Source organism: Thunnus thynnus, chromosome 3 (genome assembly GCF_963924715.1).
Source record: "Thunnus thynnus chromosome 3, fThuThy2.1, whole genome shotgun sequence".
Lineage (NCBI taxonomy): Eukaryota > Metazoa > Chordata > Actinopteri > Scombriformes > Scombridae > Thunnus > Thunnus thynnus.
Window position 1 is genome coordinate 24,434,305 of NC_089519.1, and position 16,887 is coordinate 24,451,191.

Sequence of the window (16,887 nt, forward strand, 5' to 3'; positions counted from 1 at the left end):
TTTGTATAGTCGTTCACAAAATATATTTACAATTGTGTGTACTGTAACTCTATTATTGTTCACAGAGAACAACTATAGTGAAAGAAAATCAAACTACAGTCAATTCAGACAAAGTTAAAAAATTATTGACAACTTTAGTCACTCATTGTTTCGATTTCTATGTCTGAGTTGTGATCATCATCTTGGTCAGAATCACAATATCGTCTATCAACAGCAGTTTGTTTAACAATTTACACTTAGAGTTACCAAGATAAACATACAGTTAACTTACTGGCAAAGATTAAACAGACTACATACTAGCTTAGACTCTTATTTTTTGCTCTAATATTGTCATGATTCAATAGTATAAGCACAATAATGCACAATGAAGTGTCCCAGTATCACACAATAACTGAATCTACCATATGAAGAAAAGTATTATCACTTCATCTGTTGTAGCAGTCTGTGCTACCTCTCCTTATCACCCATAAACAGACAGGTTATCAAACAACAGCAGTCATACTTTCCAAATTGTTTCCATTCAAAAATTGGAAAAATAGGAGCAGGTGTACAGCAAGAAACGGGTACGGTTCTCCTGTACTGAAATTCAGTCAAGTGCTCTGCCTTTAAAAAGTGTCTGTATTCTCCAGAACAAAGTCAGAAAGAAAGGCAGACCTCCAAAAAGAATCACCTCATGTACTGTTTTTTTAGATGAATCTGTTCACAATCAATAGGCTGACAAATCTGCTGACACGTTTCAGCATAAAGGCTTGGTTGTACAGTTATTGTTTGGTGGGACTATGTGCGTCTTTTAGAACTGAGTGTGTGTAATTTTCTCCATGTATCTTTTTACTGAACTTTCGAGCTTTAGTGTCTGACTAATGTCACATATTCTTAATATATCCCTATATGCTTAATATTATGTTTAAATCATCCAGTTTATACTATAAATTAAGCATTTACCAAAATGCCTTGAGCTAAAAGTGGAAACTACAGCTGATTACAAATTGAACATGTTTATAAACTGACTGGTTGTAAGCAAATCTTTTGCTTATCTGATTATACCAAGATCTCACTATGTTGTGCATTTGTTGCATGTTATCCTCTCTTTATTTCTATCCCTAACCACTGTAGTCTTTTTCTTGTAAATTATGCAAAAAAAAAAAGAAGAAAAAATTGACATGGTGTATCTCTTACCAAAAGAAACAACAAAGCAGCATTGAGTGGTTCAATACATCAAAAACATCCTGAACAGAAAATAATAAAATATAAATGTCACAAATAAAGAGCAGAGTTGCCTGTGAGAAGCACTTAACATCAATGATGAATGATGATAGATTAAGTAAACTGAGATTTTAGCCTTGAACCTAAACAAACACCAAACACACACAAACCAGCAAGTCAGGAGGTCAATAGCAGATGTAAAACTAACCTGACTGAATAACTACATACACTTGATATACATTATACAAACTGTATTTTTCAAAGTAGGCAAGACCTAAACATGAAGCCTCTAAAGACTGTGTGATGAATACTGATAAAAACTCCCATCTATTACATTCAAACCATGTGACATCAGTTCTGAAATAGACCTTTGATTGCATTAGAGTAAATCTCATTTGCTAATTCCTCCAATTCTCCAGGGAATGTCTTGTCATGAGACTCACTTAAAAGTATTCAATGTACAAGGTTTCATTTTGTGGTATTAAATTGAAAAGTGCTTCATTGGAGCCATTAAAAACTCGGTCTCTACATTGTTATGCTGACACACATTGTTTGAGAATTGGTGAAAGAATTCGGCAGTAGGGGCAGCGGCACAGCAGGGGAGCGTAGAGTGAATTGTGAAGGGTTAAGAACTTCATCTAAATAGACGTCGGTGCATGTAACCATTACAAGGCAAACCAAGAGTCACATATTAAAGATGAACTGTTTTGCTACATGATATAAAAGATCCGGCCGATACTGAAATAAAGAAAACTACTTGTTAACCAACCTGTAGTTTTGGTAATGTAGATTTACATATTTAATGGATTAATGCAGTATATAAACAGTTTTTCAAAGCACAAATAAAAATGCTTCATTTTTTATCATTCAGAAATCATTATCCATTAAATCAGTAGTTCAGAAACAAGCCAGCCATCTAATCAGATATGGATTTAACTTGGATGCCCAAGCGATAATAGAGCTTGACTGCACCTGCTAAGATAGAAGACCACTCAGGGTCCTCAAACCTGGGATAAAGAGGTATTAATCTTCACCTTCATCCCACAAAATCAAAGGAGGTAATGAAAGAGAATAATTGAAACAGATAAGGCTGATGTGACATGGGGTGTTAATGTCTATACTTGTGTGCCTCTGTGTGTATACATTCAGTTTTATTGCATGTTTAACAACTAAGTGAGATTGGTTGCAATAAACACACTGATGACCGGTGGATTTATTTAGATGACCAGAGGATTTCCCATGTCCTGCGTGTGCCTGCTCACGTGTTTGATTGTGGTCATACGCCTCATTGAGCAATGAGAAAACAGCGCTCTTTGCAAGCTGTGCAAAAGCCGGGCAGACACATGATTTTATTAATCTTGTGTGACGCATTTAATCACACGACAGGTTTTACACTCTATCTGCCAGAACGTACAACTTCTACGCTCACACTGTAAAGATCTATCGACTGGTCACGACGTGGGTGCTCACACTGAATGTAAATGTGGAACCCCAAAACAATTCTTATTATGTTTTATTCACAGAAGATAGCGCATCCTCTGAAATAAAGAAAAAAAGGAGAAAGGAATTGTTACTTTGTGCAATTCCACTTTGAACAGAAAGCAAGAAGAAAAAAAAAGTAGAATATAGACCTGCAAGTAGCTGAGGACATGCAGCAAATACAGTCTGTTTTTCAGCAAAGTTCAATCTTATTTCTATGGCAGCACGGTCTCAATCAAGACTGCAGACTGCACGGAACTGCTCAAACTCATTCTGGCAATTAATCGGGCATCATGACTCCCATAAACGACAGACAATTTGGAAATTCTGCTCAGTTATAAAATAAGCCAGGGGCTAACAATGCAGGGTTAAAATCTTAATACATACAGAGTTTGCCAAGCGTGATAGTAGAAGACAGCAAAAATGTTTCTATGGGTAAAAACAAGGAAGACAGTAACATTCAGTGCCTCGGATTCTCTTAGCAGTTACGGTTGGGAAAAGGCTACAAGACATGGTTGCACTGTAGAATATCTTGCAGTGCAGCAAAGCTCATGCATGTATTATCTCTTAGGGGCTATTCTGATTCCACATTCCCTTTCTCTCCTCTACACCCTGGTGCCAGGTCTTTTGGACAAACATTAAAGGAGGTCTCACATTTGCTTTTGCAGGAGGAAAAGCTGAGGCAGAGGAGTTTGTGCTCAGGCAAAAAACAAACAAACATTATAAGTCATGCAAAAATATGTTCATATGCACTGATATGTGCATCCAAACAGGATTTGTGTGTATGTGATTGAGGGGACTGTTGTGCCAGTACTGTAGGTGCTAAAGGTGTTTAACTATTTACACACCTGCATGGACATACTGAACATACAATGCATACACTCAAGTATGCAATGACATACATGCATGCACGTAATTCCTCTGCATCCACTGAGGATGCCACAGAGCTCCATCTTTTTTTCTTTCAGGCTGTTACATCATATCATCACCTCTCCATTTTGTGGCTCTCTATCTGCAAATTACATTGGCTCTCTTTTCTTGATATGATTCAACATTGTTTTCTTCTTTTGCTTTGCAGCAATCACATACACACAAAATCTATAATTGGATACTGCAGATAAGTTGCTGACTGTTCTCATCAGTCACTTCAGGGGATGTATATTTGACTGGCCAGAGGGACTATCCCTATCCTGCTGCACAGTTAACCACAGCCAGTCTGGTGATTGAAACGGGACTGGATACCCAACCATGCATCAACAGATTGGCTCTCTTACAGGGATATGACACTTCGACTGACCCTCTAAGGTCAGAGCTATTATGATGCTGGGTGGGGGTGGAAGGAAAGGGAAATAGAGAGGGTGACAGAAGGAAAGGATAAGGGAGTCCCTTAGAGGGACATTTAGAGTTTGAGGAAGGAAGCCTGAGTGAGAGGGGAGATAATGAGGGAGTGACAAAGACAGAGGAAAGAAGAGTGTGACCTATTAAAGTGAAATAGATTGAAATAATGGATTAAAAAGCAGGATAAACTGACCAAATCCCTAATAGCTTGAAGAGCATCACATTTGTAGATATTTTAATCATTTATTACTGAATTACCTGCCTTAGCTTAGATGAACATTTATTCAACAATAAGGTGACTTGCATTTTTTGTCAAGTAACTCAACTACCAAAGTACACTGAGAATGATTCCTAAATTACCATAACAATTGAGCAATTGGAGTAATAATGTTTGCCCTTCCTTGGAGGCTTCAATTACTATGCTGTATTTATTTTGTGTGATTGAAATATGCTGAGCTCTTTCAAGATGAATTTGCTGGAAATTAGTTTTAATGCACTGGGCCTCTGTGACCCCGCAATGAATCTAAATTCCATTTAATCGAGAGGGGAGCCCTGGGAGTTGCCACAGGAGACGAATATATGCTCATCTCCAGAAGACACTTATTCATCATGATAATTATTTCAACGCTTCAATTAATTTGACAACATTATTTGCATGTGCCGCCATTTTGCACACCTGTTTGCCAGCGGGTCTGGGGAAAACAGAGAAAATAAGGGCTGTCTTGTTGAGATAAACACATATGTCCTTCACCCGCTACACAGTGCATCTTATCACCGTGTAAGTTTATAAGATACTGACAAGCACATGATCAGTAAAAGACTTTAATATAATGCCCATAATTTGCCATTTCTATGTGAATGGAGCCTCAAGCTTGAAATGAATTGTGTAAAATTGAAAGTGCATTTGTTAAACTGCCATTCACAGCAAAGTCACACCTGCTACTTCTGGATATTATGCAAAAAATACTTTTTTTTTTTTTTAATGTATTTTTTAACTTAGAACTGTTGAAGAGTATTATAAAATTCACTTGGGGGGAAAAAATCTTTTAAAAATCTTTTAATTCTGTAAAGAACCAAGAACTTCAGTTGAAACAGAACAAAAGACTTCAATCATCAGAACAATCACGATACAGAACTGACCTGATTCAACATGGCACGGCCATTATTAACACTGACACAAAAGAAAAACTTCACTGAGAAATGAGAGACAGTTGTATAAGTTTCTATTTTAAATTACAGTAGGGTGCTTATAGTAAAAGTTTCTATCTTAATGGCGTTAGTGTGTGTATAAGTGCATGTACACTGCAAGCACACCTAAATGAAAAACTATTTACTTTGATTTGACTTTTAGAGGCAATATAGAAGTTACTTAATGATCATCTCTCACTTTTACGGCATCAAAGTTGCTGCATCTAATTCAGTATTCGAATAATGAGGTAGCAATGAGGCACTTCCCTCCATTAAAAAATCAACCTGTGCTCCCCTGAAAGCAATATCAGCGTTTAGGGTGGAGAGGTGGTCATAACAAGATAAATAATTAATTTCATTAACAGCAATATTTCAGGCAATGGATAACAGAAGAGATATAAATGGAATAAAGGTCCATGGACTTCTGTGCCTCCACAAAGGCACAGAAGTCACCGTTTTAAATTGTTTGGTATTTTAAGAGATAGACGTGTGCACACCACTGAAATTTCTCCCGTGAGCTTGTTTGTTTCTATTTAACATTTTGAGTAGAGAAGCTTTCTCACATTAGAGTTTATGACAGTGTCAAAACAGAAGTAGACTCTGACACATGTGATTCTCCTCATTATTTTTTGGGTTGAGTGATAAGTCCAATGCTGTAATGGTAGTAAAACCCAGCAAGTGATGAACCTGATGAACAGATGACAGCTGTATTCTGCAGCATCTGTGCAAAAGTAAGGAGCATCTTTTCTCATTCTCTGTGTATGTGGTCAGAGTTAGCTCAGAGTCTTTATATAGACTGCTTCTAATCACTGGTCATGTTTGTTAAGCTTTAATCATATTTGAATTACAGTCTGACAGTTTATTGTTTTGTTCTCTTTAATCTGTGTGCCTGTCTCGGTAGTGTTGAGTTGATATTAGGAGTAATCATCCTGTGAGGGGGTGAACTGACCACTGTCGACAGTTGCTTTAGGTGCATGCGTTTGTGTAAGTGTGTGTTCATCATTGCCATCTAGGGAAGCTGTATTACACTAAATACCATGTATTTCTACAATTATATAATTGAAGTTAATCGCAAAGGTGGGGTGCCACTCCTAACCACACACACACACAGACATGTGCAATTAGCAATCAACAATCATTCATTATAGTTAGTATATACTTTTCATCTCCGTGGAATGTGCAGTAGCTGCAGTTCAATTAGAAAACTGCAGCCAGTTTTAATAGGGATGAAAAAAAGAAATACATTAAGCCTCTACTCAAATCACTGCAATGGCTTCCAGTACACACTAAAATTGACTTTAAGGTTTCTTAATTATCTATAAAGCACTGAATGGCCTTGCTCCACAATGTGTTAGATATGTTTAAAAGCTATGAGTCACCCATACCTTTCCAGTCATCTGGTATTTGTCTTCATGCTCCTAGTTGCAGAATAACCTTCCTAAAGACTTGAGATGTGCTCTGACTGTCACATCGTTTAAAAGCAGCTTCAAAACATGTATTTTTTGTTTCCTTTCAATAATAAGTATTGTATCTTAGCCACTGAATAGATTGTGTGGGCTTTCAGATTCAGGTTCAGATTCTTTCCTGGCTGCTTGTTGTGACAGAGCAGTTTGTAAATGGCTGTTTTCTTTCTTCTTTTTATTTAAAAAATGTAACTGACTTTCACTGCGTATAAAATACAATGTATAAATTAAGTTTACCACCAGGAGTTAGCTGCCTAGCTAGCAGCTGCTGAACCTGCAAAGAGACTAAGGGCGTCATGTAATCAAATCTTGGTTACTACTGAATTCTTATTCTCATTAATGAGTTTAATACTTTTAAATAAAAGAAAACAACACATTTAAAAGTGCCACATCTTTAAAAGCTCCTGCATGTACTTCAACTTGTTCTGTATCCTTTTGATCAAGATTATTAAAAGTTAGAAATAAAATATGCACATATCTTTTACAAACCATATAAATTAAACAGCGTCATTGAGGGTTTGACAGGATCTTGGAAAGGTTCAACAGATGAACTGTACATTGAGCACACATCCAACCAGGGTAATTAAAGAAGGACACGGTATTTCTAGGTGCCAGCTGTCAGTTGTATTCTCCACCATGACAGAGAATTTACATTCAAATAGTTTTTCTACCCAAGTGCAGACCTTCTCTCCACAGAATTATCTGAGTGCAAATTCAAATAGTATGAAGATTTAGAATCCAAACTAAGCATTACAAAGGCTTCGTTTGATTTTTTTTTTTTTTTTGCATAATATATTGGTACACTTTTATCTATTCTATGTGAATCCATGTGCACATAAACCCAGTTGTGTGCACGTGAGTGTGTGCGTGTTTTGACAATGACTCTTCTATTGAGGCCCACTCAATAATAATGAAAATAATAATACATTTTATTTATAGAGTGCTTTCAAGGTACTGAAAGACATATTACATAAGTTAAAAGGATCATTAAAAAAACAAGAAAAATAACATGCTAAAAGCACAAAGTAGCACACAACATTTATCACACATTAAAAGCAGCTCTAAAAATATCAATATCTACAATATATAAATAAACTGTGATCACATGACTTTATGGCTCACTGTAATTTGTCATTGCTGTTTAATCACACTATGAGCATTAAAAATTACTTATCATGGTCAGAAGGCACACAGAGGTCAAGAGGTTATCAGGTGGCACTATAGAGGATGACTGCACAGAATGATCATCTGTCCACGTAGTATTGAGATATCTAAAATTAAATACAGATTTCCAAGGATGTGGCTACAATTTCTGTCACTCCCCCATTTATTGTGAGCGGAACAGTAGGAAGCCTTTGTTGAAGTCACCTCGAAAGATAGAAACAAAGTGCCAGGATGCAAATCTTTGATACCATCAATCTTGACTGTCAAAGACCATTGGAATAACATTTCAGTTTGGATTTTTGCTTCAGGAAACTTGACCTAAGCCACAATGAAATGTCTAGAAATAGAATTCCAACATCTCCGTTGCATAAAAAATGAATGAGGCCATCTTGACGAAAAGTTCAAAAGGACCCTCTCATCAGTCTGTCTAATGTTTTCTCTGTGCCTTGTTTCTGTTGTCCCTTCTAACCATACTTGTGGCCTGAGATACTTGTTTGTGTCAGAATCGAAGAAGGATAAGGGATGTCTGTAGATACACTGCTAATTCTGACTGACTTCTGCATTAGTGTAACTGTCAGCATGTGAGTGTTGATGTGTGTTTGACAACAGTTACATGTGGATTTATTTTAGCCAAGAGGGCTGATGGGCCATAAACTTTTGTTGTGTATCTGGGCCAAACAAGGGAAGAGAGATTTGACATTACTCAATGTGTGCAACCATGCAAGCATCTTTTATCTAATGTACTTAAAAGAATGTCAACAAAGTGCTGGGTATCTTTTCTTTCAGTACTTCCCTGTAAAATATAATGACCCTTGAGTCATAGAGTAAACAGAGGACTTACCAAGGCTGAACTCCACTTGAGGCAGCTTGGGTGTTAGAATAACACCTGAAAGACAGAGACAGAAAGATAGAGGAGTGTTGAGTTAAAAGCAGAAGGAGAGGGGGGACAAAGGAAGAAGAAAACATCAAGATCATGGAAGAGGCAAGAAAAACAACATAATCAGAGTCTTAACTATTGCAGACACTGAGATTTAAGAAATTACTTAAATGAACAAGACTAAGAATCTACAGCCATGCTAGCAGCGTGTTTCAACCTCATGGTGGTGCTAGAGAGATCCCCAAAGTTATTAGGATTGATTGTCTGGGAATCAATAATATCTGTACCAAATTTTCTGCCAAGTCATCCGTTAGATGTTGAGATATTTCACTGAATAAGTGAAAACCTTGACCTGCTGGTGGCATTAAATGAAAAGTCAGAGGGATTCATCTTCTGGACACCATGAATGTCTGTTTAAAATCTCATGACAATCCCTCTGACAGTTGTTGAGATATTTCAGTCTGAACCAATGTGGCAGACCGACCGACTGACATTGCCATCCCTGGAGCCAGGCTGCTAGCATGGCTAATAAAAAGGAATAATCACATACAGCGGAATATAGACAGAATATAAACTAGATTGAAATCTGAAATCCATTTTCGCCAATGTGGTGCCACTGTTAAGACAGAAACTATTTTAAGCAGAAAAGAAAAATGTCATTAGAGATTGCTAGGAGCAGGACAGGCTCCCAAAATGCCACAATGATTGGTGTAACTGTTCATTTTAGATTATGCAAACACACTGCAATCTCTGTAAGTGTCAGAACAAGAGTTTCTGGGTATCCACTGTCCTTGAGGGCTTACGCCATAATGATGAGTAGAGGACTGACTGCTTGTATCATCTGTCACCAACACTGTCTCTCATTCATCACTTTCACAGTCTGACACACAACCATTCAAACACCAAACAGACGAAACACCTGCATGATGGTGCACCATGTAGAGGGGCCCTAAACCATTGAATGCTGTTTCCTCTTCCTGGGGTGCTTGGACACAATTGGCCTCTCTCAGGCTCATCAACTCCACTAATGGGCCATGGATACTCGATGCTTACTGATGTATGGGCACCACACGACTTTAGGTAATAGTCATTTTATATAATGAGTTCTTTCATAGAGACTAAAAATGGTTTACTCATGTTTTATAATTACCTCAGTCACTGCACTTTCTAGACAGCTCTTATGTCAAGTCAGGTCAGGTTTATTTGTAAGTCCTTAATCACAAAGCGTGTCTTCAAGGACACAAAAAGCAGAGATCTATTTAGATCAGACTAACCAACAATCATACAGCAAAGTTATGCAACACTGAGGTAAAGTGCACAAAAAATGTTCATGTTGGAGAAACATAAAAAGCCTAAATATTCTCTAAGCTACCACCACCAACCACTGACCTCTGTAAAGTGCAGGAACACCTGCCAGGAAAACACTATCAGAGCAAATATTGAGGAAACCTGGGGTGGGGCGAATCAAACAGTCAAATCCACTGTTGGTTCCTGGGATTTTCCACTGACAAAATACTGCAGTTTTTTCTTCTCAAAGAAAAACAGAAGCTTTCTACCACTGCTATGCAAATAGTTAAGACAAAAAATACTGTATATACTTATCAGCGATAAATTCCTGTGGTGTAATGTCACCATATTCAGAAGCATAGTCTCCCATAACTGTCAGTAAAACTGCAGATTTACTGTATGTTTTAGTGCTCTTGTTTCTATCCTTAAGAGATAAATATGGGACTGTCCTAGATCATGGGAATGTTATGAATTATGTTTAGTGTGGATCAGCCATTTAAATGCAGTCTTTTTTTCTTTTATTCTTTTAAATATATTCTTTGACATGTACAAGGTTCGCTAATGAATAACAAACATACTGAATTATGGAAATTATTAGTATTACCCAGTGTCCTCTTGAGAGTCACTTGCCTACTAATGCCAAGAAAGCCCAATGCACAGCACCACCTTACAGTGCATTTCTAAATTCAGCATAAATGTAGACAATTTTGTGAATATAATCTTAAATTTGTTTACGTTTTCTGAATTTGCTTGTGTATTCTCAAGTTGCAGTGAATTGGGGTCTGTCAGTCGCTAAAACTTGTCAGCATGGGCTACATTTGAATAAACAGGCTTATGCAAACTTAGTGCAATATCTGTTATGCGTACAAGTACACTAAAGTGTCTAATTAATCAAGTGCACACATAGCTGAAGAACGTGGGCATGTAAACAGACACACACAGATGCACAAATAGGCCAATTATGTATGTAAATAAACTTTCTGCGCTGCTATCTGGTTTTCACATCACTCTCATCATCATCGCATTCCTCAAGGGTCATGTCTCCTCATGTTGTCACCACTTAGGCTTCCTTGCGAGTGCTGATGAAACTTTAATAAGCCTGGATGACATGTTGCGTGGTGGCAACCAAGAGCCCTTTAGCTAGGTGAGCTGAGACAGTGCCAGCTGTTGGGTCCTGTCTCTGGCGCCACGTTATCGTAAGGGACTGTCACTTGAAACAGTCCAGTTACTTTGGAGGACTCCATCTGTGCTAGACACCAACTTATCTAGAGTGGTAGAAAGCAGTGGAAAATGTCTGTCATTGCAGAAATAATTGAATAAAGATAAGGAGTAAAGCTAAGTCTAGGTCTGATATGGGTTCAGGATAGCCATCATGAGACATACACACATGGCAAAGCAGCTAGATATGCTTGATAGTGAGGGAAAAGGAGAATTGGATTCAAAATATGTCTGAATTTTAAGGCACAGGTAGCAAGTAGAGTGTCAAGTATTTATACAGGGATCATACCAGATGCTTTGATTATAAGACAGGCAACACAGGTTATTTTGCATCTTTGAAAAACATTTAACATTTAACAGAGTTCCACTATATATCTGGAAATGTTGTTCATATGTTCACACTGACTTGCAAAATCTACAGTTATTAAAATCACAGACAAATTATGCATACGCAACCTGGAGACAGAACAGCTGTTATGTACGCTGTGACACCGTTCTTGTCTTTGCACCGCATCTCATTAACCCCTCAGAAGAATCAGGCTGACCAAAACAAATACAGGACGTCTAATTACAATAATTGCCCATTACATGGGGAGAGGTCAACCACCTGTACTGTCTAGCACAATCACATCTCTTTCAGCGTATGAAGCTCGCTGGTGATCCAGCACCAATGTGTGGATACGTGTGCAGAGAAAAGTGGCACAGGTGTGGTATTTATAATCGATATCCGCTGGCATTATGAATATGGTAATAAGCTCAGCAAGGCGGCAGGCGGCACATGCAGATGTAACTCCCAGAGGGGCCCAAAGCAAATGAGGTGTGCCCGCCCGCTATACTGCAGTTTCATCTGGCTGTAGGAATAACAGCACAGCCCCACTGTACCTCAAATCTATCACCCCCTGTCTGTGAGTGGTATCAGTGGGGGAAAAAGGCACGCTGAAGGGATAGGAGAGGGTAATTTATTAGGATGTAAGCGGACTAGGTGATGTCTCTGGAATGACAAAGTTAATTAATGTGCAGGGACTTAAATTGTCCATCTTGCAGATGATCATTTAACCCTCTTCCCTTCTCACTGTCCTGCTTCCTCACCCACTGTACAGCGTGATAACCACTCAATAGCATACAACAGATACTCTGAAAAGGGGGGATGGAAATAGGGACTGTAGGGGAGTGCACGAACACATCTCACATGGGATTGCTGCTTATTCCTGACTCCACAAAAAATAATTGTGGAAAAGCTCCCAAATGCTGCCTGCTGCTGCTCTGGTCCCCATCATATACTAGCAGCTCTACTAAGAAAATCAAGCAATTTTGAAAAAGAGCTTTGATAAACCCCTTCGCAGTGGGTAAAGTACAAATTCCTAATCACTCCTGCTTATCCTCTTCATGAATAGATATTACATGTAAGAGTTTGTGCCTAAGAACAAATCCTGTTTATATTTTGGATATTATTTACTTTGGATTTTGAGATGATATTAATAATTCCCTTATGTGGCTGGCTCAACAGGGGATTTGATATTTCAGGGATGTAACTGGCCATGGCTCAAAGAATCAACTCAACCACAAACTCTATTCCTCATCCTCACTGCACATGCACACAGACACATGCACACTAATTGCAGTCTTTCTTTTCCCCCTCAGTTCTTTTGTCCAATCTCGCTTTCTCTCTATCCTGTAGTTTAAATTGCCTGAACAGCACCTGCACATCTTTTCTGATGATTCAGTCATCAGCCAGGCTAACATTCCTCTAACTCGATTGATGTTTGCACAAACAGGCATCCCATTAGGACAAGTGGTGCTGAATGGGAGAGTGAGTTATCGTCACATTACTGCCCTGGGAGATTGAGAGGGGACAGATGGTTTTGTTGCCAGCGTTTAATGAAGTGTTGTGAATCAGTTGGGTGTATCGAGAAGGTCTTGACTGTCGCATCGCTGCGAGATGGAGTGTGGAGGGTTAACAAGGGCACGAAGTGAGACATCTGGCTTCACGACAGTTCTGTGATGTTGAGCATTGTGCAACGAAAGCAGCATCAATTATGTTGCAGCTTTCATTGAAATCTCAAATGCCCATATGCAATTTCTGGGATGAATTGTTAATAGTTAAAATAACATAATTTTACCCCTTGTGGTAGGGAGTTTGTAAAATGCCAATAAGCACCCAGTTCGGTCCCACTTTTCTCTCCCGTCAAGAACGAGGAGATAAACTATTTCACCTTGCGACTGATGATACAGGGTTGTCAACCTGTCTTTTGTGCCACACATGGTAATTATGTGCTTTGCTCTTTCCTTTTGTCTCCCAGGATGCTTAAAGAAAACAACAGAGGTACAGTGAGGTATTTGTCATTACCATTATACTCCCACACCTGTCAGATGTCATCTCCAAACTGTGACTGTGATTTTATAGTGGCGCATATCTAGAGTTCGCAATCAGGTCATAACTGATAGAGTGTGAGAACGTGTGTGCGGCTGTGCATGCTTACATCTGTGTATGTGTGTATTAATACGTGCGGATGTGCCTGTGTGTACACTTTTTCTTATTTGTGTCTATGTGTGTGTGTGTGTGTGTGTGTGCGTGTGTGTTTGCATGAGTGTAATTGTGCATGCAAGCTGGTTCAGCGTGTATCTGTGTGGTTCGAGGCAAAGGAGACAAGACATCACGAATTGCGCTTTCATTCCTCTTTGTGCGGCTCCATTTACTTATCCCCATGTGGAAGATGATGGTGATGAGCTTGCGTGCCAATGCAAATGCTTAGCGGCGCTGCATGCAGTGTCTGTTGTTTTGGTAAGCAAAGGTATTAAACTTAGAGAGCAGGTTTTGTGGCATCACTGATATGGCTAATCTCTTTAGCATTCTCCTGTTGTGGTGGGCGCTGAGACATTAGTTTGCCTCTGCCAGAGCTTATTAGTGACAACACGTCCAGGTTACATGGGATATGACTGCAGTAAAAAGGCAAAGCACACACACATGCACACAGGAATACACACAGGCAGGAGAACACATGCACACACAGGTACAAATGTACATAACATGACACAACATGTCAAACAAACAGTGTTTTTCAAACTTTTCTCTGCAGAACCACTAAATCAAATTCCATGTTACCCAAAACTAGGAAAGGCAGACTTTCCTGGCATAATTTACCACATTCTGACAAACAATTTGTGAGAACCTAACACTTAATTGTAACCATGCAGAAAAGAAGCCAACATTAAAAATAAAAAAAATCAATTCTACTGAATAATTTGTGGAGACATTTGACTATTAAGGTATCAACATGATATTGCTCCAAAAGATTTGTCCAAAAACATTTTTGCTTTTGATTATTTAATTTAAAAAAAAAAAAAAAAATGCAAACACTTGGAAACAATGAATGTTAATGTCATGTATAAATTCTGCTTTGTAATGATTGAAATAATAAAACACTGGAGGGGAAATGAGTTAAGACAAGATTAAGCAATGTTAAACTGCAGTGAGTTCAATCATTCATTTGTGTATTCACTCATCCATATATTTAAATTTGTTTCCCTCTCACTCTCCCTGGTACCTCCACCCTTATCTCTCACTCTCTCAAACACACACACACACACACACACACACACACACACTTTTTCTGTATGTGTGTGTGTTAAAGACAGAGAGGGAGACAACCACTGCCAGCACAAACACAAACAGAGGTAAAATATGCTAAAACTTGACATTACAGGGACAAGCATTGTAAGCACAGAAACAGAATCAATTCTAATAGCGCACAAGGTGTTACAGAGTTTAACTGTGTGAGGAAGGACAGAGGAGAGAGGTAGAGGAGACGGATTAAGAGACAGACAGACAACACAGTGCAGTCAGCTCACCGGCAGCGGTCAGTCCTTCAGGGTTGGCGCTGAGCTCCTTCATGTCAACCATGCAGTGTCCCAGGTGTTGGGTGCCATCCTCCATCTGTCCAGCTCTCCCCCCAGTTCTCCCCCCTGCTCCTCCACCTCCTCTCCCACCTCCTCCACGGAACACCACAGTCCAGTCCAGTTCCCCGGCTCACACGCAGCCTGCCAAGCGGAAAAGCTGTCACAAAGATAGCAATCCGCTTGCCTCGGTTTCTTGCTGCCTCACAGCGCGCTCTCTGGCAGCATTAAAGATGCTTTTTGGAAACTAATACGGAAGAGAGGGACCGGCGAGGGACCAGGAGCAGCAGCAGGGAGGGAGGGGGGGGAGAGAGAGAGACAGAGAGAGAGAGAGAGAGAGATAGAGAGAGAGAGAGAGAGAGAGAGAGACAGAGACAGAGAGAGAGACAGAGAGAGAGAGAGAGAGAGAGGCAGAAGGGAATGGGGAAGTGATGAGGGAGTGAGACTCAGAATGAAAGAGAAAGCAGGACAGAATTGATGTTATGTGCGATACACAGCTCTATCCATCAATCTTGGGCTGTCAGTAGAGCACCTAGACCAGACTGCACAGCGCAACACAGCCAGAAAGACACAACTCTGCCCCCTCTCCCTTTTCTTTTCTCCTCTCACTGCGTAGCCACTGCTGCATCCAGACAAGGCAGCAGGGGTCCCTCTGATTTCTGACATCCGTCTCCCTCCCTTTCTCCAGCCTCCTCTCACCACCTCAACACCCCTTCCCTTTTCTTTTTCAAGCAGCAAAACAATTAAGAAGCATCTGACTGCTGAACTCCATACAGCAAAGCCAGACTCATGCAGCATGTGATTTCGTAAGTCACATATGGTTGGGGGGAATATTGCTGAGTATAAAGCACCATGACAGCTCCAACAGGTTAATCAGAGAAAGTGAGAGAGATAATACTAAAAATTCCTCCCCTTTAAAGTTCCTTGTATCATTTACACAAACATCGGCAGTATCATGGTGGACTGGACATCTACAACACAAGGCGACAAAAGATGTATATATTTTTTTTATAAGCAATTATGTGTAATGAAGAGGTACACCAGCAAATTAATACAGCTATTGCTTTCTCATCTTCTCTTCCTCTCTCTTTATTTGTTTACCTCGCTGCTTCTGCACCCACTCATACTGTGAAGGTTATTGTTAGTTATTTGGCCACTGTGGCCATGATGCTACAATAAGACTATTTCTAAAATCAATGTTAATTTATACCCTGCTGAATGGAGAGGGTGTTGTGGTCTTAGCTAAAGCTCAATAAAGACACAGTGAAGGCAGCAGCCTCTAAGTCCTAAAGGAGGTAAACACCTTCAAAATGTATAATGTAATACTACAGTAAGACATGTAACATCACACTGAAATATAAACACTGAAATATCAGACAAAGAGATAAAAAAGCATCACACATACTGGCTTTTAATCTGTTAAAAACTAGGTTAAAATCAAGTATTTTACCTCTGATTCTTGACTATCTGTAAAGTTTATTTACCGTATTTGTATTTGATAAGGTATAGAATAAAAAAGTAATGTTGCCATTTGATGTATTGTACCAGGGTTGGTTTAAAGCCATGGAAACATTACCTTTCTCCTACTTTTTTTTCGTTTATATGAGCTACAAAGGACCTTTTGGCAGTTCTTGACTGGATTCTTACCTGTCAAATTATTAGTATGAGCTATGCAAGAATAAAACATGTTCATTTAGATTTTATTTAGATGAGAAAGATTTTATTTTATAATATACAAATTAGTTGCTGCATCGGCCATATGGTTCTGCATTTATT

At 39.0% G+C, this 16,887-nt stretch overlaps 1 protein-coding gene across 3 annotated transcripts in view; it reads right to left on the reverse strand.

Annotated features, from left to right (window-relative positions):
* inpp4b (inositol polyphosphate-4-phosphatase type II B) overlaps positions 1-16,887 on the reverse strand; it is a 263,968-nt gene that overhangs the window by 136,893 nt on the left and 110,188 nt on the right. For 2 of the 3 annotated variants that reach the window (XM_067584918.1, XM_067584919.1), the window contains 2 exons: positions 15,067-15,255; positions 8,677-8,721 (listed from right to left, as the gene is read on the reverse strand). In XM_067584918.1, coding sequence (XP_067441019.1) covers positions 8,677-8,721; positions 15,067-15,151 — 130 coding nt within the window. In that variant the 5' untranslated portion in view covers positions 15,152-15,255. Of the gene's footprint in view, positions 1-8,676; positions 8,722-15,066; positions 15,256-16,887 lie in introns of those variants that run through there. The other variant, XM_067584920.1, reaches the window with a different exon arrangement.